The sequence below is a fragment of the Erithacus rubecula genome (assembly GCF_903797595.1).
Source record: "Erithacus rubecula genome assembly, chromosome: 5".
Taxonomy (NCBI): domain Eukaryota; kingdom Metazoa; phylum Chordata; class Aves; order Passeriformes; family Muscicapidae; genus Erithacus; species Erithacus rubecula.
The window spans coordinates 58,055,686-58,079,515 of record NC_136687.1 but is presented as its reverse complement, the minus strand read 5'-3'; the positions used below and the strand labels follow the sequence as shown (position 1 = coordinate 58,079,515).

Below are 23,830 nucleotides of genomic sequence, written 5' to 3'. Positions count from 1 at the left end.
ATGTCAGTATTTACCTTGTGTATATTAAGGGAATTCAGAAGGGAAGAGCTGCCTGTGTGAAAGGCAAGCAATTCTTGTAACACAGATGTTTGGGCAGATGAATAGAGCTGACCTGTGTCAGAATACAGCTTTCTTTTTATATAAGAAGCTTCAGGAAGATGAAACTAAGGCTAAGCTGGTGCCAAGAGAGAAAGGAAACCCTAAAACCAGAGAAACCTATCAGAGTGGTTTTGTGAGCTATCTTTCCTCCCTGCCCTGCAGCCAGACCTTGTCCTGACACAGCACACAGCTCTCAGCACTCCCTGCTGGTTTTATTTCTGATCCCAGCTGGTTATGGGACTCTGAGATGGCACACACTCTTTATTCAGAGATGGAAATTACACCTTGGGTCTAGATTTTAGCAGTTCCCTTTGACTTGCACACCGAGATGAAATGAAGCTTTAAAAGGAAGGACAAAGTGAGAGCTAGGCAAGACTAACTGATGTGAAACAGCTTTCCAGAGCACAGGAACACAACAGGCCTCATTCACACAATGAAAATTAGCAGCTAAACATTACCATAAGCCTGACTTACAAGTCCTTCCAGGGAGACAGTTTTCAGTAAGTGATGTACAGGAGCCCCTGAAAGCACAGAATCATTGCTCAAGGGAAGGAAGGGAATCACACAAGCACAAGAACTGGTCCATGTGGGCAAATTGGAAAGTGGAGTGAATGGAAATAAAGACTAAGGAATATGCTTTGAGGTTTTAGGTCAGAATATTTCTCTGCACCTGAACAGACTTGCACACACAATAGCTCTGATCCAATTTACTGTGGGTTATGAAGACATTGGCAGGAGCATCTGACACTGCATATTTTTATGACCTACTTAGCACTGATGCATCTACCATTACAGCACATGGAAGCAAGATAAATTCATCAATGTTGCTTCTTTCCCTTTAACAGAGCCTTAGGATACCAACATCCCATTGAAGCAAGTGAGAAATGTTTGCTTTCCAAAATATCCTCAGCATAAGTTTTCCCATAGCATATCCACCCATAACAGACATTTACCAAACTAATGTATACCCATTCCAACATCAGCATGTTATATAAATATATATCATCAGCCCAATACTGTATTTGACACTGGAGCACTGAACATCATCTGGCAGCAAAAAAATACCATGAGCAACATCTGTTGTATTACCTTTTTTCTCCTCTCCCATCTCCACCCAAGGGAAAAGCCCAGGTAAGAAAGCTTTATCTGAAAAGCATTTAATTCCACTTAAATACATCCTGCAGAAAGAAAAAGCAGTATGAAATCCATCTACTGCCTTGCCTGATAAGCTTGATTTCAGGGAAATAAGACAAGCTACATATAGCAAAGTTTCAGTGCAAATTAGTGCAGCTTCATTTCACTACTGATGCTAAGGTCACAGAGAAAGCCTTAGGGGAATTGCACTCATCCATCCAGGCACAGCACAGCCTGTGTAAAGAGAACAGCAGAGACAACAAATGCCAACCTATTTTTCTTTCCAGACCAGATTTATGCAGATTTAAAACCACAGTTTTGTTTCAGCTTTTCCTAACATTTTCACAGGAGCTCTGGCATTTGTAGAGAATACCTGATTTTATTCTCAAATGTGCATCTCATCAAAACCTGATCTTGTAGCAGGGCTGGGTCTTATGTATAGTGTGAGGATACATTTAGCAAGTAGCAGGAATGATATTTTCCTGCTGTTCCCCTCTGCTATATAAATACTCCCAGAAGAAGTACACACAAAGCAGTCAGTCCAATTCCCAAAGCACTCCTAGAGCTATGCCTAAAACCAGGAATGAATGAAGATATTCTGTCCTGTTGCTCAAGAAGTTCATAATCCAAACCTTCAAACGAAGTCAGCTTTCCAGGAAACATTCTGAATTCAGAACTCACACAAAACTGTAGTATACAAAAGACATTAAATATTTATTAAATTACAGCAGCTTTAAACAGGAGAGTTAAAAACTTTAAAATATGCAAATGCTGGATTCATGGTTTTTCTTCATGACAATCAATGGTCCCTGGGATATCTGTTGGTACTTTTAAGAGTTCTTCAACTTCTTCCTGCAAAGCCTCAGCTTTTTCACTCAGCAGCATCTACAACAAGAGAAAAACAAAGAAACAAAAATTAGAAAGCAAATACAAGCATTAGTTATAACTCTTAGATAGATTAAAACACCAGTGTTTCTTTCCAAACTTGCACCTGGGTCTGTAAAAACTCCTGCTGCTGCCCCCAGGACTGCAGCAGCTTTGCCTCAAAGGACCTGGTTTTTTTTTGCTGATTAGTGTACACCCATATAGAAAGCAGTCACACAAAAACTCACACAGCACACAGATGGTTTTCTGGATTCTGCCATCACATAGTACACCAAATTTACTGAACATGAACAGTTTCATCTGGAACTGTTAAGGAGCATTTTTAACCTTAGACGTTTATTTTCCATGTTGGAATAAACATTTTTAAGTTGTTGCCTGCTGACTTGACAACTTCTTCCTTTAATTGAAATTTCTTACTACAGCATTTTATACCAGACACACAGGACTCCTGATATCAGCAGTTGTTTAATCCACTGCCCTGAACTGTTTGTTGCTGGCATGGAGAAGAACAGGACCCCATGCAAGCACTGTCCTAATTTCCCAGTCAAAGCAAACTCCATTAATTTAGTATCTGAGCATGAGAGTAGGGTAGATTGCTAGATTTGTCATTGATGTAGATAAGGAATCTGCATATATCCTTTTCTTCTGGCTCCCACAGCAGTAAACTAAAAAAGCAGCAAGAAGCCTACAACAACATTATCTGACCATGACCTTTTTTAAGTGCACAGCCCTCAAAAGTTGGCATGTTTACTTCTTGAGAATGTGCAAACCAAAACTTTCTAATTGACTGCCTTATTTTTATACCAACCACCCATCATTTTATTATTTCATTCCCTTACTTCACCAAGAACTTGCACTTTTAGCAGAATCAAACACAAAGCCAATAGCATTGCAACAGCAAATGATGAATGGTGACAGAGAGAATACCACCCCTTGATAAAGTACTTCCTGTATTTGTTGTTTAGACACAACTCAGTGTTTGGTACAGAACCTGCATACTCAAAATGGAAAAGACAGGAAAAAATAACAGGGCATGACAAAAGCAGCCTCAATAAGTGAGGTTAACCCTGCATCTTGCTGGTTTCCATTTCTACAACCCTAAAAATCCTATTATTTTGTCACAACTACCACTAGAACTTCTGCAAGGTGTGAGATTGGTAGAACTGGGCATTTCAAGTACCAGACAAGCTGTCAAGGATTTTTGCCCTTTGCTTCCCCTCTGAAAAGCAGCATCACTTGGCACTACCCTGTACACAACAGATTGCTCTTAGTACAGACCAGCATTTGGATCACAAACATCCACTAATGCCTTTACTAGTAAACTGAATCCTTCCCTTTCAATGTCATTCAAACATCCACTTTTGACATATTGGAGTCCTGAAGCAGGTTTTTATAGCTTTGTTTCTAACTCACCTTTGCAGATGAAACTATTTGTTTGGCTTGACGTCGTGACAAGTGCTCAATCATCCTCACCAGAGTTTCTGGATTTGCATTAGCCAAGTGTGCTAAAGTTTTGTACCCTGCATTGTAAAGCTGTTTGGCTCGTGCCTGAAAGTACAAAATTGTGTTAGATTCTCAGAACAGGATATAAGAATTACTGTGAGTGCCAATCTCTGCACCAACCTCAAACATTTCATTCTGCTTATCAATCCAATCCTCTTTTTCTAACATGAATACTCACTGAGAATCTTTACAGCCCAAGAGCACAGCTCTACCACTAAGATTTACCATCCTAGCAATCTCACCCAGACCTCAGGAACTCATTTGCCTTTAGTTTCTCTGAGCCTGGATGATACCATCACTGCTCTCTTCTCTTGTTGCCATGTTTTCTGCATTCACTGTCACTGACAGGAATGACAGTCCCACATTCTTTGGAGGTGTCTGTCTTGTTTAGCTTCTCAGATTAAAAACTCACTGCCACTAAATTCTATGGTTTTCTGACAAACTGACTTTACAATATGCTGGAGAGGCAAGTTAAATCATTTTGCAAAGAACAGAACCTTGGACTGAAGCCCCAGCAGAGCTTTTAACCAGGAGTCTTTGATTCAGAGACTGGTTACATTTCTTATTTAAAATACATGCAGTCCCAACAGGACATTGCATATTTCTGTAAGGATCTTCTAACTTAAATATGTAAATTCTTATTTCTCTTTACTCCCATGAACTGAAGATTCCTTACCACAAAAGAAACCTGGACTCTCAAATACAGTATTTTCATACTTGCTGTGGCAGCAACCAGAAGGAAAACATTGGCTCCAGCTCCCATTTACTCAACATACCACCTTTCCCCCAACCTTCAGACTGTTGTGGAATTATGCTGAATGCTCAGTAACAAATTAGCTTGGTCTTCCAGATACAATTGAAAGGCACGGTAACATTTAGCACACAAGTTAACATTGAAAAGTTTCATGAAGCCAGATTTACTGACCTCTAGAACTCCTGCTACCTCCATCAGAGGGATGAGTTCTGCCTTGACACAGTATGTCAACTGCTTGGTAAGTTCTGTCAGCAAGGATTTATAAACCCAAAATTCTTCCAATTCCTGCAGAGACAAAGATTGCTAAAAATCAGCTCCAGACTGACCAAACTCTGCTATGACAACAAGCATATATTTGTCTTTTACAGGGGGGAAGCACTATTATTTCTAGTCATCCTTTCAGAGCTGCAGAGGTGTATTCAGCATTCTTCAGCTGAACATCCCAAAGCTTGGGGCAATTCTGAAGGATAAGCAATGCATTATTTCAATTATTTCACCAACAGCATTGGCAGTGATCAATTCCCTGTACAATTTGCATATTTTCACATTCTCAGTGCATAAAGCTTGCTTTTACTATGAGAAATATCATTGTAGGAGCATTCTTTGCTCAACAGAAAAAATAACACAGAACAGGAAAGGTGAAGAAACACTTTTGTACAGGGAAGATGAAATACCACACCCGTATTCAATTCTAAAGAGAAAAAACCTCCAGTTTTTGCAAAACCAAACCACAAAGAATTAATTTACATTATTTCAACACAGTACCTCACAGAAATGCAGAAGGCAGGATGCAAAGGAGGCAGCAGAACTGAGGAGATTTTGCACATATCCCCGAGACATGTTAAATTTCTCTGAAACACTCCATATGTTGGTCTCTTTCAGTAGGGAATAAAGGACAAATGTCAGGTAGAGCCTGTTCACCACAGCATTGTCCACATTCTAGGAATAAGACAAGCTGGAATTCAGAGGCAGTATCACACTGCAGATGTTCCGTTAGTACTACAAGGCAAATCTTTTCATCTCTGCTCCCTTCACAGCTTTATATTTCTATGTTACATGCAAAGACATTAAAAAATTAAGAAAACCAAGCAGTGAGATTCAAAGAACTTTAATAATCAGAACAGCAATAAACATTAGCAGAAAAACAAACCGGAATTTATAAATAATCAAATGAAATTACTAAACTGTCATCTTAGGTATGAGAAATCTCCAACCTACCTTTCTGATGGCTTGACCAGAAGCCTTTTTTGTAATAAAGCTTTCAGGCACTCCCACAATGTCTGCTACTTTTCGCTCTGCTGCACTTAGCTGGTTGAACTAAAATCAAATTTTAGAAAGAATTTTCATACATTTAGTTCTTTCAATATTATAGAAAATACAAATATATTAATCACAGTGCAACAATGTTTTTCAATATCTCTATAAAATCAGCAGAGTAGTACTACAGTCACCAGTCACAGGCAGCTCTGAAGCTTCTTTGACTACTTGTTTGAATTATCTGTAACTGTCCATTTCTGAATGCCTCATTTTAACAGAATTAAATAGATTTTAGTACTTCCCCAGCAAAAAACCCTGCATATTTGCCATCAGATTGTCACTCCACTTCATGTCCTATGTGTACAAACCCCCACACAGGATTACTGAATGCCCCAATGCATGTTTGCTAGCAATTTCTCACCTGTCTAAAGTAGATCATCCAATCTGGGCTACAGGTAAAAGTCATATCATAGGGAGTTGACAGATACAGGAGATGAAGGCTGCTCTCAAGAACCAGCCCCTCCAAACCCTTCCTCAGTTCTCTGTACAGAAGATTGCAGTATGCCAAGTCTATTGAGCCTAGAACAAGCACACAGGGTAAGAATTAGCACAGTTATAAGCAGGCACATAGAGTTAAATGAAGTACATTTTAAAATAGAATTAGTATTGTCTCTACCTTCAACAAAAGCTTGTTATGGCATCTGAACTGGAGAGAAATATCTGTAACCTGTATAACTGCTCTAACATAACATGAGCAGTGAAGCAAAGCTGAGGAGAGGCAGTCACCTATTTCCCTCTATGTTCATCCTGCTTGGGTTTGGAGTGCTGTGAAATGCCTTGGCTTTAGTGAATCCTGCAATAATGTTGTAGAATGAAGGAACCCTTCAGACTCACCCTATTTCAATTACATTCCATACCCCAAAATCTTCATGATATGAAGGGAAAATAGAACTTCCTGATAATTTTTTAAAATTACAATTAGTCTACATGTCATATGCTCCCTTTTCCTCTTAAGCTATCCAGGAAATCATTCTGTTTACAGCAACCTGTTCATAACAATGAATTGTAAAACAAGGTCCTGAGCCACCTTGATTACAACCACTAAATTAAATCTTGAAGTGATTTTTTTGAGGGTACAGTTCTGGTTTTGTTTCCAGTGGGATCAATATTATCACACCTCATTCCCATTGCATTCAGTCATGTGCTACTTCATTCCTATTTTTGGTCAACTACATCATGTAGTAAAACTCTCTACAACTTATTTTTCATTGCAGTTCATTAATAAGAATAAAAAAAGCCTTACCCTTATATGTAGCTTTACCCAAGGGTGTGATTGTCAGTGCAGATTTGGAATTGTGGTCCTTCTCAGATATTGTTCTTTTTAGGAGTCCTTTTTCTATTAGATTTTCCAGCCCATCTTTAATTACCTCTGAGAGGCTCTTCTCTTTAGACAGCAGCTGCTGCTGAACACCCAGCAATGTACAGCACATAAAATTGTCCACTTCCTCATAGGTAACTGCTATCTGCATGAGTTTGGGAAGTGATTAGCATATTTCAAGTTTTAATTTCACACATTTAGTAAGACATAGGAAAAAAACAACTGAATAAAGAAAGAGTTAGTGTTTCTATAGAAATACATCCCAACAAACAAAATGATAGATACTCAGTGGTGGATCTGATGGATTGCTCTCCATCTGTTCTATGATCCTAGCTACTGCATCACATTAACTTGTTTCCACTGCTTCCATTTGGATTTTGAATCAAGTATCAGAAATATTAATAGCCTATTGTATAATGAGGTAGACATAATTTTTGCTTTTAACATAAGGTAATTGTTGTGTTACATGATTACTTATGAAATGAGTCAAATGAAAAGATCTAATCAGATAAGGAAAAAAAATTGATTAAAGCTGTTCTGAACTTGCAAGTCCAAGTGTTACAGAAATCTGCCTTTTTCTACAGAATCAACAGGTGACATTTTCTTGGCATTTCCAAACACTTAAGTTACTCACAGAGAAGAGTTAACTGATACCTTCAGTCCAACTAAAGATAACAACAGACTCTGCATTCCCTTGGTCAACTCCAGCAGAAGATTGCTGTAGCAATTCTCCAAAGGACTGTGAACTAAATCCTGAACCTAAAAGGGGAAAGGAATATATTAGTACAGAAGAATATTCATGTATTAATTTTACACTTTAAACCTGATCTGCATGATTCAGCTTATCAACAAAATAAGGGTAAAGACTGAAAGTTTGCAGTTCCCATCTGAAATCAAGCCACATAATGATGGTCTAAAAGTATTATTATATAAATCAAATGCTTACAGCTTTAAGAGGTGAACAAAAATTAAGCTAGGCAGCTTATCTCCTCATGCTTATTCTGCCATCTTAACCCAGCAGTTTAAATTACCAACAGCTTTGTAAAAATTACCAAGTGTTTGTCTTTTTCTTGCACTATGAGAATACTTTCTCCAGCACTGTCAATACCAGCTCGACCAGCTCTGCCAATCATCTGTTTATACTGGTTCTTCTTCAGGAAGTCATTGCCAACATAAGGAGATCTGAGAATCACCCTGTAAAGAAGTCTTGAGTAAGTTATGCTTTATAGCCAAATTACTAAAGCAGCAATAAAATGTTAGAAATTCAGATTTATTCTTTATATGTGCTCCTTACCTGAATAAGGTAATAATAAAAATCTAATGCACCTCTTTGGACAGATGTGCAAATCAAGTGTATACCATTGAACTATTTAAGGTGTATTAAATGTGCACACAGAAGTGGATTCTTAGCAAACAATCTTTGGTTACACAGAGTACAGCAGCCTCATCATCAGAACTTGCATATGAAAAGATATTACATTTTTATGTTAAAACATAACTGTAACTCCTTAGAAAAGGTTTATTTTACAATTTAAACACTGTTCTTAGAGTATCTAAAGAAACCACTGTTCTCTTGAATTTAAATTGAAATTAAAACTTCCTTAGTCCATTTAAGTAAGTGCTCTCCAGTGATATTGTCTGAGGTACTTCCTACTGATTCACATTTCCTACAAATACTGCACAGTTTTCTGTCCCAAGATGAACACAAAATCTCTTATACTTTCAATCTGCTGGTAAAAACACAAACACACTTTAAATAGCACTGAGATTCCCAACTTATTAAAGATTTATTTTTTTTTCAAAGCAAAAAAATCAATGTAAAAATTAAATGTTTTGGCTACTAACCTTCTAGCTGGCAGGTTGACTCCAGCAGCTAGAGTGGCTGTGCAAGCAAGCAGACACAGGACACCTGAAGAATAAGTTTCCTCTATGCTTTTCCTTTCATCATTTGTAAGGCCACTGTGGTGATAGGCAATACCAAAAGGGATTGTTTGCTTCAGAACAGGACAGACAGTTCCATTTCCAATGCTCTTCAGGTTCTTGATGAGATCTTGTTTTTCCTTCTCCCTGTGAGCTCTAAATTCTCTTGGAGGAAGAAAAGCATTTCTTTAGACTTTGGCCAATCATTAACTAAAAGAAAATAAAAACCAAGAGACATGCTAACTGTCTGCTTCTGTTCATCATCCATTCCTCTAATACCCACTTGGAGAAATAGTTATTTCCAGTGACTTTGAAACATGTTTGCTTTCTAAGCTTCCAGAAACCAGTGCCAAAGGCCAGATTTGTTTAGTATGCTTTTCCCTCTTTAGTATTTGTCCTATGATAATCATCTTTCTCAAATGTTTTGGTATAAAAGTAAGAACTTTAAAAGAATTTTTATTTAATAAGCCTTTTGCAGTTTGCTATCACTTATGCAGTTAGCAACTTTATATGATTCTATGCTCAAAGCATTTATATCTAATCACCAGGGAAAGACAGGTGCAAAGTAAATTACAATAAATCCGAAGTTGTAAGCAATTATTTCACATATAATTAAAATAAATACAGAAACTTACTTCTTGAGGTACTTGCACACCAATGAAGCCACATTTTCACAACTCTTTTTAGTGGGACAAAAGATAAGGCAGGAATATTTAGGAATAACTTCAGTAACCAGTGCAATGATGTGGTCAGGATCTGCTCTCTCCAGACTACTAGAATACTGTAATAAGCACAGATTGACAAATATTTAAACCTAGGAATTAAGTCATAACCTAAATATTCAATACTTGTTCTCAACCATTGCTTGAATACTCCCATTGGATTTAATGGGACATAATTCCAAGAAGTTGTAGGATAAGCTTTTCTCCCAGTCCTCACTTGAGGGATACATGGATGTACAAATCAGATTATTTTCTATTTCCCTTAATACTTCATTTTCTTTTAGCAGCACTTGTGACATTGGCAGTCTACCATTAGACACATTTTTCTTTGTAAAGGTTGAAATGAATCCCTTCAAGACAGTAGTGAGCTAGCAAAACTCTCAAAAGGTATCTTCTTTCAGTTTTGTCTGAGAGTGATCAACTGCTTAGAAAATCTAACCCTAAACATAAAATGCTGAGTATCTGGAACAGTCAAACACGTTACTCTTCACATGTCAAAGTAATGAAGAAACCTCTACCTTGAGGAGAAAAAGTGAAAATCAAGTTAAGCATTTATTATTTTAAGGCTTTTTCTTTCTTCCCAAAGCCTACCTCTTCTTTCTCATGGGTACTACAAATGAATTACACTTAAGTGATTTCTCCAGTAAAAGGTCTGTTAGCAAATCAGTGTAAAATAATGCATTTCACAGCAGTTCAAAGAAACTAGAAGCACTTTGTTTTTACCTTGAAATTAAGGAGACGTGAAAAAGCAAAGCCATTTTCAGATTTGCTGTCAACTGCATAAATGGTGTCTCTTATCTTTATGTATTCCTTCAGTTCTACCTAGCAAGATAGGAGCCACAAAGAGAAACTTCAGTTAAATTACTCAGTTCTCTCTAAAGCTATTGCTGATGTGCAGCTGCATCTTTTCTCTGAGAACATGTCATATGCATACTTGCACATAAGCACTTTAGAATTTTTAATGGAACTTAATTGTTTTAATTATTTGCCTTGATAAAACATGGAATCATAATGAAGAGTGCCAAAATTGCATCCCATGGACTGTTTATAAACCTGACAACATACAAGAACCAGCAGAACAGATTCTAAGCACACCAAATGGACTGCAATGATTCATCACAGAAGCTGTAATTTAGGAATTGCTTAAGTTGAAATCAAATAAATGCCTTAGCACAGCAATATAAAGGTTATTGCATTTGTGTATTCAGAAATGCACAGTGCTATTTATTGTATTAGCAATTAGAGAGCAATAGCAGGCCTTATATTACACTGTGCAATTAATCACAAAAGCTGTGATGCAATCCCAAACAGATTTACTATGATTTTAAAGGCAGATATCTTCTTTACTGGTATCTTGGATACAGACCGGTCTAAAGTTATTTGTGTAGTACTCTGCTTGCAGGAACTTCTGCAGGTCTCCAACATTATTTAATGTAGCACTCATGCCAATGATCTGTGTCTTTTCTGTAAAACAGGGGTTGAGATTAATTTATTGTCAAATTCCCAATTTTTAACACTTCAATTCAATATTTAATTCATGAGACTCCTCCTTCATCACTAATCTTTTCAAAATGCCAAAGTAGCAGGTTTGAAGGGAAAGGGTGCTACTAAAGAAATACTAACTAACTAAGAAATAACACTAAGTTACAAAATACTGAGACTTAAATGTAAAAAACAAAAAAGCATTGAATTTGGTACCTAAAGGGCTCAGACAAAGAAATGGAAGACATCTGACAATACTTAGGATTTCACAGAGAAGTATCAAAAGAGCTTCAAAACCACCCTAACATCATTAGAGGGTCAATTAACACTTAAATGAGTAAATGCTGTTAATAATAGGGAGTCATACCATGTTTTTCAAAAGCAGCCAAAACAGCACAAAGCCAGAAAAGTGAGAGTGTGACCTCTCAGAGAAGCCACAACTACAAAACGTTAATGACATTAACTGTAGCCATGACTTACTGCTGGTGTAAAGAATTTTGGCCAGAGTAATTTCCAGAATTGCTCCACGACTTCCCTCCCCGAGCATATGCAGCTGTGCACAGAGGGGAAAAAAGGCAAGAATGCTACTGAGTTGAGAGTATTTCTAAAAAAAAAAAACCAAAACAAACCTCCAAAATACACAGAACTAAAGAAATACTATAGAACTGTCTTTGTTGGACATCCTCATGATATCCCTCGTGTAAATTTGGGTTGTTGAGTTCAGATGTATAACCTCACCTAGAAAGCATTCAAGAATCACAAGGAAACAGACTAATGGGCAAATGTAGACAAGAAGATTTACCTTCCATTTAACTAGACCACAGCTGACACAAACTATTAACTCTTGATAGCAAACAGTCAGCATGGAGATCTTTGCATTCACCAGTCTGAGGCAACTTTAAACAAAATGTGGTTTAAGCAACAATTAGAGTAAAAACTTTCCTAGCAGACAGCTTCCAGGAAAAACCAGAAATTAGTGCTTCAGCTGCCCTCTGTTTAGAAGCTATAGTTCTAAAGTTTGGCCTGAAGAATTCCATTAATTAAAATCACTGTTAGCCATTACAGACATTAATCAAACTCACAATCCAACCTTGGTAGCACAGCTCAGCCCCATCACTGTAAGAGGCAATTCTCACAGCCAAATGTTACTTGGTATTTTTCTTTTTTGTCAATGTTTCACTGGTCATTAATACCAGACACAAAGTTGCATGGTTTCACATCCAAGAGTTAGGTTCTATGCTTCATAAAGTACATTCTATACAATTAAATTTCTTTATGTTTTTTTGCAACCCATTTGAGACTTCTAAATAATAAGCAGTTATGCAGGAATTCACCATCAACCACTACCACAGTAAATATCTGAATATAATTATATTACTCTAATATAGCAATAAGTGCTTCATTTAAAGAAAACATAGCTTTCAGAATTACAGAATCATGTGCCAATTCAGAACACAGAAAAATAAAAATAATTTTCATGATGAACACTGTAGGCAAACCCAAGCAGGCAAAGAACTGCTCCTTCCTAAATAATTGCTAATTAGAACCCTAAAAGAACTTGCATCTAATAAATCTGAGAACATTTTGTGGCCTACCTCATCTACCACAACCAGGCCAAGTTCATCAATTCTTTCTGTTTCAATTAAGGAGTTCACCAGAGCGTGTCCTTTTTCTATAGTAGCAATATAAAGAGACTTTTTTACTCTCCTTTTGATTGGTGGAAATCTTCCTTTACTTCCTGCATATTCTTCAACCAGGAAACCCAGTTCTATCCCAAAACTTGATAAACCCCTAACCTATAAAAGAAAATCAACCAGAGAACAAATTTATGCTCATTTTGGATTTCAGAGCTGCCTCAACAGCTCAACAGAAAATCAAATCACACAACAATCAACTACTTGAATTAGTGAAACATATTAGCTAAAAGTATCTACTCCAGCTACAAAATTGGAGTCTACACATATTATCAGCTGTGTTTCACCTGTTTTCAAGAGCTAACTTTCCCTTTGTACCAAAAAATGTTAGTTTTAATTTCAAGACTTCTTCCTCAGCAAGTTGGGCAGCACAGCTATCAGGCTGCAGAACCAGACAAAACATCACAAAAAAAGCCATTATTTCAAAATTTAGCACCCTTTACTTCATAAATCAACATCTTCACCTTGTGATTTGTGTGTTCCATTGCAAAATTACTGACCCTCAGAGTAACATTTAGCGAGGTTACTCACTTCCCATCATATATTCATTAAAAAATGCTGAAAAACAGGTGGGTGAGCAAGTAAAAAAGCTTATCAGGAAAGATTTACATCAAACAAAGCAATAATACAGAAATACTGTATCCAGACCTTTTCTTGGACAATGGCAACATATGGCAGGATCATCAGAACATCCTTCTGCCTGCAGAGTAATTCTTGGAGAATTATGATTTCAGCTACAAGAGTTTTTCCACCACTGGTAGGCAATGAGTATATCAAGTTCTTCCTTTGCTGTAGGGATTCTAACATTAAGCAATCATGCTGCCACTCTGCAAAATGAAAAAGGAATTATCAGCAACCCCAGGGGCATGTTATTTGATGCCAAAATGCTTCTGTTTTATTCAGAACACTTTGAGCTCAGTGTTTGAGTGCTTTTCCTCAAATAAAGCACTTAAATCCTTCAGTGATGATGACTTCCAAAATATTCCACAATCCAAATGGACACCATCCACCCATTCCAAACATCTAAGCCACCAAAACTGCCACTTCCTAAAATAAGACAACTGCATTCCAACGTGGTTTACCTGAAGTGTTACCTTAAATATTTTTACAGTATAATGGGTGGGACAGACAATACTCCACTAGCAGTTCTTTTTTTTATCCATTAGTTACACTACCATAGAGTGTTTCAATCCCTCGAAGTTGTCTGAATAAATCTTTAACCTTGCTAGGTAATCCATAAAAAGGGCCTATATCAACAGAAGGAGATTCAATGGCTTTCCTAGCCACAAAAATCTCTTCAGATAAAACAGCTTCTTTGAGCTGCTTGGTCTTGGAGACCTGCAGAGTCTGGGCTCTGGCATTTCCAGTCATAGCACTTTTCAGGTGATCTTTGAGACTCTCAGCTTTCAATAAAGCATGCCTGGAGTGTGAGGAAGAGTCAGTAGGTCTGTTCCTGTGCTCAGCACCAGCATAAAAAGACAATGGGTCCCTGACTTTGTCTGAAGAAGAATTCACACGTTCATCCCTCCCTTTAGGGACTGGAGATGTCCTAGAAGCAGAAGAAAGCTCATTCATTTTTTCAAAATACAGAAGTTGTGATGATGGCAAGTCATCTAAAATAGACTCAGTCAATTCTTGATTGCCATCAGTTGGGTCGCTGTCACACTTTTGGCAAGCACCCTCTTTGTCACTTTTAATGTCAACCACATTTTCTGCAGCAGAAAAGTTATCTTGCTCTTTCTGGTGAACTCCTGACTGGAGGTTCCCAAGTACAACCTCTCCAGCTGCTTTCACATCCATATTTTTTTCCTGCAGGTATCTGTGTTCAATATCATCCACTTGAGCTATCAATGAATCGTTCCCATAAAAGCTGTCGTAGTCACCGAACATATCCTCCTCGCTGTCGTTACCGCCCTGCAAAATCGGAACAGGAGCCATTAACACCCTGGGGCAGCACCACAGGAGGCAGAGCAAACACCAAAGAAACTTCCAACCTTCAGTGGGACAGCCCTTGGGACAATCGGTCATGAAACCATCTGCTCTTGGTAGATAAAAAACAGGAGAAGTGGGAAGTCTGTTCTTTAGATAGTTTGCGATTGGTTACACAAAGGCAGGAAATCTGATTCTGCAAAAAAAGCCTTTCAGACTATGGAAAACCTCTTTTTTTTCCCTTTTTCTTTTATAAACTGGTTTACACAATATTCTTAACAGGGGCATTTAAACAGAGTAGGTTAACCATATATTTCCCTTTATCTAGGACCATGTTATTTTCTTATTTTAAGTATACAAACTCCAGAACTTCCATGATTAACACGAATTATTTATCAATTACCACAAGATGAACTTTCTCAAGGCTATAGCCAAATGGCATAATTCATTTTATTACAAAGCACGGCCGTTCCCGACACACGCCACGCTCCCACACCATCCCCAGGATCCCGCCGTCCCCTACCGGCGCCTCGGCCGCGCTCCCCTCGCCACCAGGGCTGGGTCTCTTGCGAGCCACCGGCGAGCTGGCGGCGATGGGCTGCACCGGGGCGCGGCTCCGCTTGCGCTCCGAGGCGGGGCGGCTCTTCCTGCGCACGGCCAGCCGGGGCTCGGCCATGGCGGGAGCGGGCACTTCCCGCAACAGCCCGCCGGCCAGCACTGACCGGGCTGCGGCCAATCGCCTGCCGCGGGTCGGGAGGGCCGCGCTGCTATTGGCCAGCGGGCGGCGGGCGGCCGTGACGCACGGCGGAAGTGGCGGGGCGTGGCGCGGGTGTCATGGCGGCGCGGGCAGTGGCGGCGCGGCGGTGCTGGCAGCGCCTGGTTCCCGGTGCGTCCCTCCCGCTCCCCTTCTGTCCCGAGCGGCCGCGGGGCCGTTCGCGTGTCCGGGCTGTCGCACCGCGCCCCGCTAACCCTGTCGCTCTCTCCCCTGCAGCGGCGCTGTGGGCGCGGCCGTGCCGCCTTCAGCATGAAGGGCAGCCTGAGGGGCGGCCTGAGCGCTCGGACCAGGTGAGGCTCCCCCGCCCTGCCCCCCGCAAGGCACCAGCGGTGGCTGGAAGCGCTTTGCCCTGGTCGCTGTGCAGCTTATAGATGTTAATAATTCTCTAATTTCAGCCCATACAAATGGAGAACCCCTATAAAGAACCTCCAAAAAGATGTGTCTTATGTGGAATAAATGTGGACTACAAGAATGTGCAGGTGAGTTTGAAAATTGCTGTGCTTGGATGAAGGTAACTGCTTTATTGTTTTTTAAATAGTAGAAAGTCCAAAGTGATTAAAAATGATAATTTAAAAAATCTATTCATATGTGTAGGGGCTTAAAACTTAAGAGTAAGAATGTGTGCAGGTTAAGGGCCAAATAATGTAGTTATGCTAAGATGCTTAATCTATTAGTTGTGTGACAGCTTTCTTGTTAAACAAATAGAGTCCTTGGTTACAGTTCAGCTGCCACAAAGCATGGAAATTGCATAGAAAATACTGTCTAGCTCCAAGCTGTACTTTTCCCTTCAGGTAAAACTGAGTTTTGAAAAAACAGATGAAAAAATGAAAAACAGAACACAAATAGTAACATAAAGCTCAAAAAAAAAAAAAAATAGAGTTCTTAAACTGACTTTGATTTTTCTTAATTTTACATAGCTTCTTTCCCAGTTTGTTTCTCCATATACTGGCTCCATTTATGGCAGGCATATCACAGGTATGTGAAGTATTTAATTAAAACATATATGGGTTAGTAATAATGTTTTTTTGACTCTTAAGTAACTGAGCATCAGCAGTCTTTCTGAACTCTATACATTTTGTAGCAGTATTCCCCTGACTTAGTAGCCTGCATCAAGGAATTAAAATGTCCCTTCATTGTATGCATTTTGTGTTTAACAGTGACAGCACATGTGCATTTTTCTAGAAAAACTTAATTAAAGCTAGAGGGAATTGCCAGTAACGTGCCTTTTAGCCTCTAATGACTTGCTTAGTGTTGAAAATAATTTCTCTCTTCAGGCTTGTGCAACAAGAAGCAGAAGGAAATTACAAAAGCCATTAAAAGAGCTCATGTATTTGGTAAGTATGATTTTGCTTTTGAGTTTTCTAACTCAAGGCTACTTTTCTATTAAGAACACCTCCATTTATTTATTTATTTTTTTAAAACAGGATTTATGCCAGTTATGTTTAAGAACCCACAATTTCTCACAGATCCCAAGCTATGTAATATCAAGTATCCAGAGTGATATACTGTACAGAAATAAACAATAAAACTGTATTTCATGTTTGCATACTTGTTTTCTGGAAATGTGTTTTGCTAGCACAGTGTGTGGTTGACTGAGGAGTGGATGTCAGTCATTCTTTTATTTTTCTTCATGAGGTCTCTGAGAGTTATTGTCTGAAGGAAGATTAAAGCAATAACAGAAACTGGAAGCTGTATGGATCCCTTCCTCTGCTCACTGGTCTTGCTAAAGCTCAGGTGGCTGTTATTTCCCTTGCTGGGTTGTAAGATGGGGAGAAGTAAACAAACACTGGTTTCCTGAGGATAAATTCATGTATTTAAACTGTGGCAGTTCATGTAGACAGCTAATTCTGTTATGTGTTCATTTGATGCTCCCTGCATCAGGAGGATAGCACTGCTTCTTCAGCAGCTGCTTGAAGCTGTGTCACTTTGAGGCAGTATGTGACATGCTTATCCAAGTGGTAGCATCCTGTAGCATAGTCTTTGAACCCTGAGAGAGAGAGGACAGATGGAACTCTGGAAGGCAAAGTGAGGGAATGTCGTCTTGGACTTGTCTTTATGCTGAACAGGATTTGTGCACTGGGGAAAAACAACCAACCTGCAAAAATGCCCTGTTACATACATCCCTGCAGTTCAAAAGATTGATGCATCCCTGGTGTGAAGTCATCTGACAGATCAGAAAGTAGGAGAGTGTGGGTATTCATTTGCATCTCTCTTTTTTTCCAGCACCTCCTCATCTGTTTCAGTGCTACTCAGTGTAAGCTTCCTTTCCTGGTCACTGTCCTCTTGGTCTTGAAGTGGTTCTTGGTGAAGCTGCAATGATCTGCATTTCTTGAATGACTTTGAAACTGTTGTGGTGCCCCTGAATTTACGTTTGTTTAGATGCCTTGTTTCAGCTTCAGTGAAGTCTCTTTCCTCTACCATGAGAGTCAGTTTGTCCATGACATTAATATGATGGTCTGTGTTACAGCAGTTCTTGGATATCAGTTGGCCTTTGAAGGAAACAATGCATGTCTGGAGTCCAGAATTGGGGAAGAATGTTTGCAGTGCCTGACAAAGGAGAACATTCTCCTTTGGCTCTGCTGGGTGGTTTTTGTCTCCTCCTGAGGAAATAAAAACAAAGTTAGAGTTCAGAACCTGTTGCATCACTGCTATTTTGGTTGCTTCAAGTTCAGAAGTGTTTTCTGCCTCTGCCACTTGAGTCAACTTTGGAAGGGCAAGTCTTGCATCACCTTTGGTTAACTTACCTGAACAATTCTGTTGCTTTTTCCTCTTTATTTCTTCTTTTAATTGGCTCACCTCTGCTAAGAGTTTCTCTACAGATCGTTCACTGACTTCTACTGTAATGCATATTTTCTGCAAGAAGAAGAGCATGTTGGTCAGATTAACAGTATTCACAGCAGCCAGCTTTAAAATTGGTGCAAAATCCTTAAAGGTACTCATGGTTAAGTTGGACACAAAGTAGTAAAAAGCTTAAGTAATGATTTGGAGATGGATTTGTCAGGTAACTTAAACCTCGTATTGAACTAGGTGCAAAATGTTTTATTTGATCCCATTTAGGCAAAGGAGATTTAACAAACTACAGATAGTACTCCTTCAAAATAATGCTTTTATGAGAATTTATTTGTGGTCTCAAAGATTAGACATTGTACTTTCATCAAATGGGAACTTAAATCCTCAGCTTTGAGAATGCAGTGTGCAGCACAGTAAATGGAACTCACTGATCTTTCAGTTTTTCCATGTTTTGGACATGGCTTTGTTTTCTCATGCAGTGCAAGATGTTGTAGTCCTTGGTGCCTTGGTTTTGTAGACCTGCTGAAGGTGAGGCAGGTGTGCCTGGCTTACCTTCAGTTCCTCCTGCAAGGTGGCATACATCTCATTTATCTTATGAACCTCTTGTAGGGACCCATCTTCATGGAAGAATTCTGACCTGTGGACCAAGAGTAGAATGCATAATTGCAAGTTAGTGCTTACTTGGTAGGAGCTTTAGTGAGTAAAGAAGTGTTTTGGGCTTAAATGCCAGGTGCCTGTGTGTTGAGACTGACAGCTCCTGGTAAAATATGGGACTGAATTAATTTCCAAGTATGCTGGGATGGTAAGTAACAGTAGAAAACAGGTCAACAGGTGAGCAAGGTATGGCTATAGCATTTGCAAAAGCACCTAAATGCTTTTATAGAAAGGTAGGTGTAGTTATGGCAGTGGGAAGCTACAGCTGTCAGTAAATACAAGGTGTTGTTACCTGTGTTGTCTCACAGCTCTCACAAAACCAGAGGATACACAAGATCCAGACACTGTTCTGTAACCTTGCTGTTCTGCCATGCCCAAGTTGGTAACCACCAAAGGGACTTTCTGGAAAAGACTTAAAATGGAGAAGTATGAAAACATGATGTATTAATATCCAAAGGTCTCTCTTTCAAAGTTAAATGTTCAGACCATTCAGGATCTGAGGGGTGGGTTACACTGTAGTTAATCCTTGCTAAATGTATTATATCATCTACAGAAGAGGCTAAAAGCAAACCCCAAAAGCAGCCAGAAGTTGAGCAATGCCCATAATTTATCCCTTTCTATCTACAACACACACTAATGCAGCACTTGCTTGCTAAGCCTAGCTTGTGAGCAGGATGTCTCTGAAGATAAAGTTAACACAAATTTAAATGTTTTGGTGAACAGTATGTATGGTTGAAGTCCTGTACACAAAACAATTTGATCAGGAGCAGCTTAGGTGTGTAAGTAAACTGTCAGTGTCTGCTTGGTGATGCTGGCACTGCAGATAAGAAGGGTAACCCCAGAACAGAATTCAGGGTAAGCCTTCAACTGGACTCCGGCAACATAAAGAGCAATCTTGTTAAAAGTTTGTTTCTAAGGTAAAATAAACAGTGTTACTGATTCTGTTGCAACAAAGAAGAGAAACTTTCAAGTTTTAGCACATGCTGTAGACATTACCCTTCCTGAGGCCGATGTAGAGCATGTTCCAATCTGTAAGTAGAACAACTTTCTGTCATCACACTAGAGGTTAAAAGGAGGAACACAAGCCCCTGATTTGATAGGTGTGACTGCAGGTTTTTGTGAAGAACTCTTTCCCGGAATGTCATGGACTGCTCTGTGTTACGTCTGAATTTGTACCATCCTATTACATTCTGCAGGCAGAAGAAAATTCACAGTTACTGTTAAATCATGATGTCCCTGTGTGTCATACTCGAGCAAGTTGCATTCAGTGCAAAGTTGTGTCTGCATTGTTGGCAAGTAGGTGCATAGTCAAGCAGTTAGTTAACATGAAACCCTTAAAACTTCTAAGCCTAATTCCCATCTTTCCTTCAAAACCATGTGTTGAATTGGTCTATTTCTGAGCCTGTGTTCAAGCTGAAACTGCATGCTTTCCTCTGTTTTGTTGTTTGTTTATTTTCAGCTTTCAGTTTCCCCTTGTAAAACTTCATTCTGTGGAAAAACTGAAGTTTTTTTGATGAAGTGGTTCTCAACTACTTGTGAGCTAACCTAAACTGATCTTAAGGTGGAAGTTGGTGCAATTTCTTTGGGATCCTTGAAGTGTTCACTTGAGAAATTAATAATTAAAAATAAAGTTGTGACACATATGTAGGCAAACCCTATTCAAAAATAAGCTAAACTGGTTTTTTTGAGGAGGAAAAGGATGTAGCTGCCTTGACCAGCAGCATGAGGGACTATAAAAGCTTTAAAATGAAAAAAGAAAAAACCTTTATGCAAGAGATATCCAGAACAGCCTCCAAAATTTGTGTGAGCTCCTCAGTATGGTTTAGATTTGAAAATAAAATACCTTCTTACAGCCTGACAGTATTTTCTTCAGGGCAAGTTCATTCAGTTCTCCTGCAGAATTATAAAAGCTAGAAGTAAAATAAGACAATTAGAGGGGAAGAAATTTGACTGGAAAAATAGCATGCTGGGAATCATCTCACCTTTTTTTTTTTTTTTTTTTTTAATATTTAATTAATACTATTAAGGATGAGGGGCTAGAATGTATGGGATGATTTTTTTTCAGTGTGCTGACATTGTTCTGTTGCTTATATGGTATCATAGCTCACCAGAAGTTGCAGTGTGCCTTATCTCTATTTCTATATGCATAGACAAACACCAAAAAAAAAAAAAAAAAAAAAGCTGCAACAAAAAAACAGGAATAACATAAGGCATTTTGCATCTGTAATTCCAAGAGGTTGATATGACTACTGTGGTTACAGCTGGGTGATTTTCTCAGGCAATATAAGTAACTCTTGAAGAGTTCAAGTTAGGATTAATTTTAGTTTTTCAATATCTGTTTGCTCAAGATTCTTACCTGAACAACTGGTAGCAAGGAATATGCTTCTGTATGTCTGGAAAGAGAAAGTAATATTACTGTGGGTTCATCAGCTCAAGATGTATATTCTTCTATGTGCTATGATCAGCATGAAACTCATAGAAAGAAATAATTCTGTATAATTTCTTGAAATTGAATGCATTAACATAAAATTAAGATGAAGAAAGGAAATATTTTAAAAATACTAATTAATTTTGTCAGATGTAAAGGGAACCACTTAAATAAACTGTATTTTTTGAATCTTTTTCTAATTTATCAACTGAAAATTCAAGCTGGGTACTTTGTATTTTTCTCCTTTCTGCTGGGTGCAGGAGTAGTATGTATTATGAAGGATTTTACTTGAGTTACTCAGTGCACATCCACTCCAATCACATCAAGAGAGTAATGAAAAATACATCTGGCATCTGCTTAGTGAAATTATTAAAGAGCTTGCAGCCTCCACACACAGAATTTTATAAGCTCCAAATGAGGTAATAGATACTAATACATTACAGTTCACATCTCTGATAGACAAAGCTTTTCCAGGGCAACTCTAGTCTAGGGGAGTTTGTGATGTAGCCAAGACAAGGGTCTAAATACTAAATTATGTTTAATGTAGCAAGATATTTGGCAAAAAACAGCCATTCAAGGAACTAAGAAGTATTACTTCTTTTAAATTACTGTGGTTTCTAGAGTAAAATTGTAATTTTTTAAGCAGTTAAAATGTTACAAAATAACCCTTCCATGTGTTTTCGGTTGCGAGTTTGTTTTTTTTTAAATCAGTGAAGAGTGTAGGATTTTGGAGCATTGATCTTGCTGTGGAGTTTTGACTGCTGTCCCCCAGAACTGAAAGCTGTCAGATACTGCCTGCAACCAAGCAGGCTGTGGAAAATGTGGACACACTAACCGATTGTATAGACAACTTCAACATCATCCATTTGGGAGTCTGTAATGCTGTTCTTGGCTTCACCTTTCACATCTCCAAGGAGAAAACCTTCCTTTAGAGGAGGAGAGGAACAAAAACCACATCATGTTAACAGTAGCACTGCACACACACTCCTACTCTCCTCGGCGCTGGTGTGGCCTCGCCCCTTGTCCTGTGTGCAATTTTGGGTGCCACAATATAAGAAAAATACAAAGCTATTAGAAAGTATCCAAAGGATGCCGCAGAGATGGAGTCTCTAGAGGAGCTGCCTCAGCAAGGGTATGGCAGGTGACACAGTATTCACCCCGGAGGGGAGATTCATTGCGCTCTGCAGCTGCCTCAAGAGCAGCGACAGACACTGATCTCTTGCCTCTGCCGACCGAGGGAACGTGGAGCTGTGCTGGGGGAGGCTTAGGCTGGATATCAGGAAAAGGCTTTTCCCCAGAGGGTGTTGGGACAGCGGAACAGCACCAAAGCCTGGCAGTGTTCAGGGATATGGTGGGACTCTGCGGGTCAGGAGTTGGGCTACATGATCCTTGCGGGTCCCTTCCTAAAGAGTGCTATCTTCAGAAGAGGAAAAAGGAGAAAAGGAAGCAATCCCCCGCGGGGCAGTGCTGTGTCCGGGGGGCTGGCGGTGGCTCCGCCGGGATCCCCCGCGTTTCTCCGCCGCTCGCACACACAGCGGGGCGGGACAGCCCCGAGCCCGGGCGCTCTCCCGGCAGGGCCGGGGCAGCGCGGCCCGCCCCTCCCTCCTCTCCCCCCGGCCCGGCGCGGCGCGGCGCGGCCCTCCCGCGGCACCCACCGTGTCCGAGTCGGTGCTGAGGTGCTGGAAGGCGAGAGCGCCGAACACGAATCCCGAGAGCAGGGCCGAGGTGCTCTCGCCCTCCATGCCAGCAATGGCGGGCCGCGGGCGGGCGGGAGGGAGGGAGGGAGGGAGGGAGTCCCCAGCGGCCGCCGGCGGCAGCGCCGCTCCCCGGCCCGGCCCGGCCCGGCGGCGGATCTCCCCTCAGCCGCAAAACCGGGGCTCGAAACGCCTCCCGAGAGAGCGGGTTCCCTGGTGTCTGATCTCGGCCTGCTTCCCCAGGGAGATTTAATCCGTGAAGCGGTCACAGAATCAATTAGGTTGGAAAAGATCTCTGAGATCATCAAGCCCAGGCCGTGGCTGAACACTGGATGTCATCCAGGCCCTGGCATTGAGTGCCACGTCCAGGCTTTCCATAAACTCCTCCAGGGACAGGGACTCCACCACCTCCCTGGGCAGCCCATTCACCGCTTCTGTGCAGAAATTCCTCCTAATGTTCAGCCAAAACTTCCCGTGGTGCAGCTTAAGACTGTAAGACAGCAACTGACAAGCAAGCTCTGAGTGATGTCCGTGTAGAAAGACAAATTGTTTGTTGGTAGAATTGTCTTTTTAAGATTTAGACCTTTCCAAACAGGACATGCAGCTGTGAGTGTGTCTGCAGGTGCGCTGCGCTCTTGGGGAATGTGGGGAGAGTCTTCTGAGTTAATGACCTAATGAAATGTGATAAGGGGGTAATAAAATGGTAATGCCAAATAATGATCTGACAGCAGG

The 23,830-nt window shown here is 39.9% G+C and overlaps 3 protein-coding genes across 4 annotated transcripts; 1 reads left to right on the top strand and 2 right to left on the bottom strand.

The window, feature by feature from the left end:
• Positions 1-1,921: 1,921 nt before the first annotated feature.
• On the bottom strand, positions 1,922-15,433 carry HELQ (helicase, POLQ like; the record flags this gene model as incomplete). Of its 2 annotated transcripts, XM_079307370.1 has the most annotated exons (18): positions 1,922-2,118; positions 3,532-3,666; positions 4,547-4,660; positions 5,141-5,314; positions 5,594-5,692; positions 6,054-6,211; positions 6,936-7,155; positions 7,665-7,769; positions 8,063-8,204; positions 8,856-9,095; positions 9,566-9,711; positions 10,376-10,474; positions 11,019-11,116; positions 11,615-11,687; positions 12,730-12,930; positions 13,477-13,655; positions 14,004-14,742; positions 15,281-15,433. In XM_079307370.1, the coding sequence occupies 18 exons, from the start codon at positions 15,431-15,433 to the stop codon at positions 2,011-2,013; spliced, it is 3,183 nt and encodes a 1,060-aa protein (XP_079163496.1). In that variant the 3' UTR covers positions 1,922-2,010. The 2 variants fall into 2 exon arrangements, with proteins under 2 accessions (XP_079163496.1, XP_079163497.1); XM_079307371.1 differs by lacking the exon at positions 12,730-12,930.
• Positions 15,434-15,541: 108 nt separating this feature from the next.
• On the top strand, positions 15,542-17,076 carry MRPS18C (mitochondrial ribosomal protein S18C). The gene is made up of 6 exons (XM_079306286.1): positions 15,542-15,643; positions 15,749-15,822; positions 15,928-16,011; positions 16,450-16,507; positions 16,807-16,866; positions 16,957-17,076. The coding sequence occupies exons 1-6, from the start codon at positions 15,592-15,594 to the stop codon at positions 17,031-17,033; spliced, it is 405 nt and encodes a 134-aa protein (XP_079162412.1). The 5' UTR covers positions 15,542-15,591; the 3' UTR covers positions 17,034-17,076.
• Positions 17,077-17,322: 246 nt separating this feature from the next.
• On the bottom strand, positions 17,323-23,219 carry ABRAXAS1 (abraxas 1, BRCA1 A complex subunit). The gene is made up of 9 exons (XM_079306285.1): positions 23,060-23,219; positions 22,240-22,330; positions 21,333-21,369; positions 20,820-20,886; positions 19,973-20,166; positions 19,269-19,388; positions 18,875-18,959; positions 18,277-18,385; positions 17,323-18,132 (listed from the first exon to the last, which is right to left on the bottom strand). Exons 1-9 carry the CDS (start codon positions 23,144-23,146, stop codon positions 17,705-17,707), a joined length of 1,218 nt encoding a protein of 405 aa, XP_079162411.1. The 5' UTR covers positions 23,147-23,219; the 3' UTR covers positions 17,323-17,704.
• Positions 23,220-23,830: the final 611 nt, after the last annotated feature.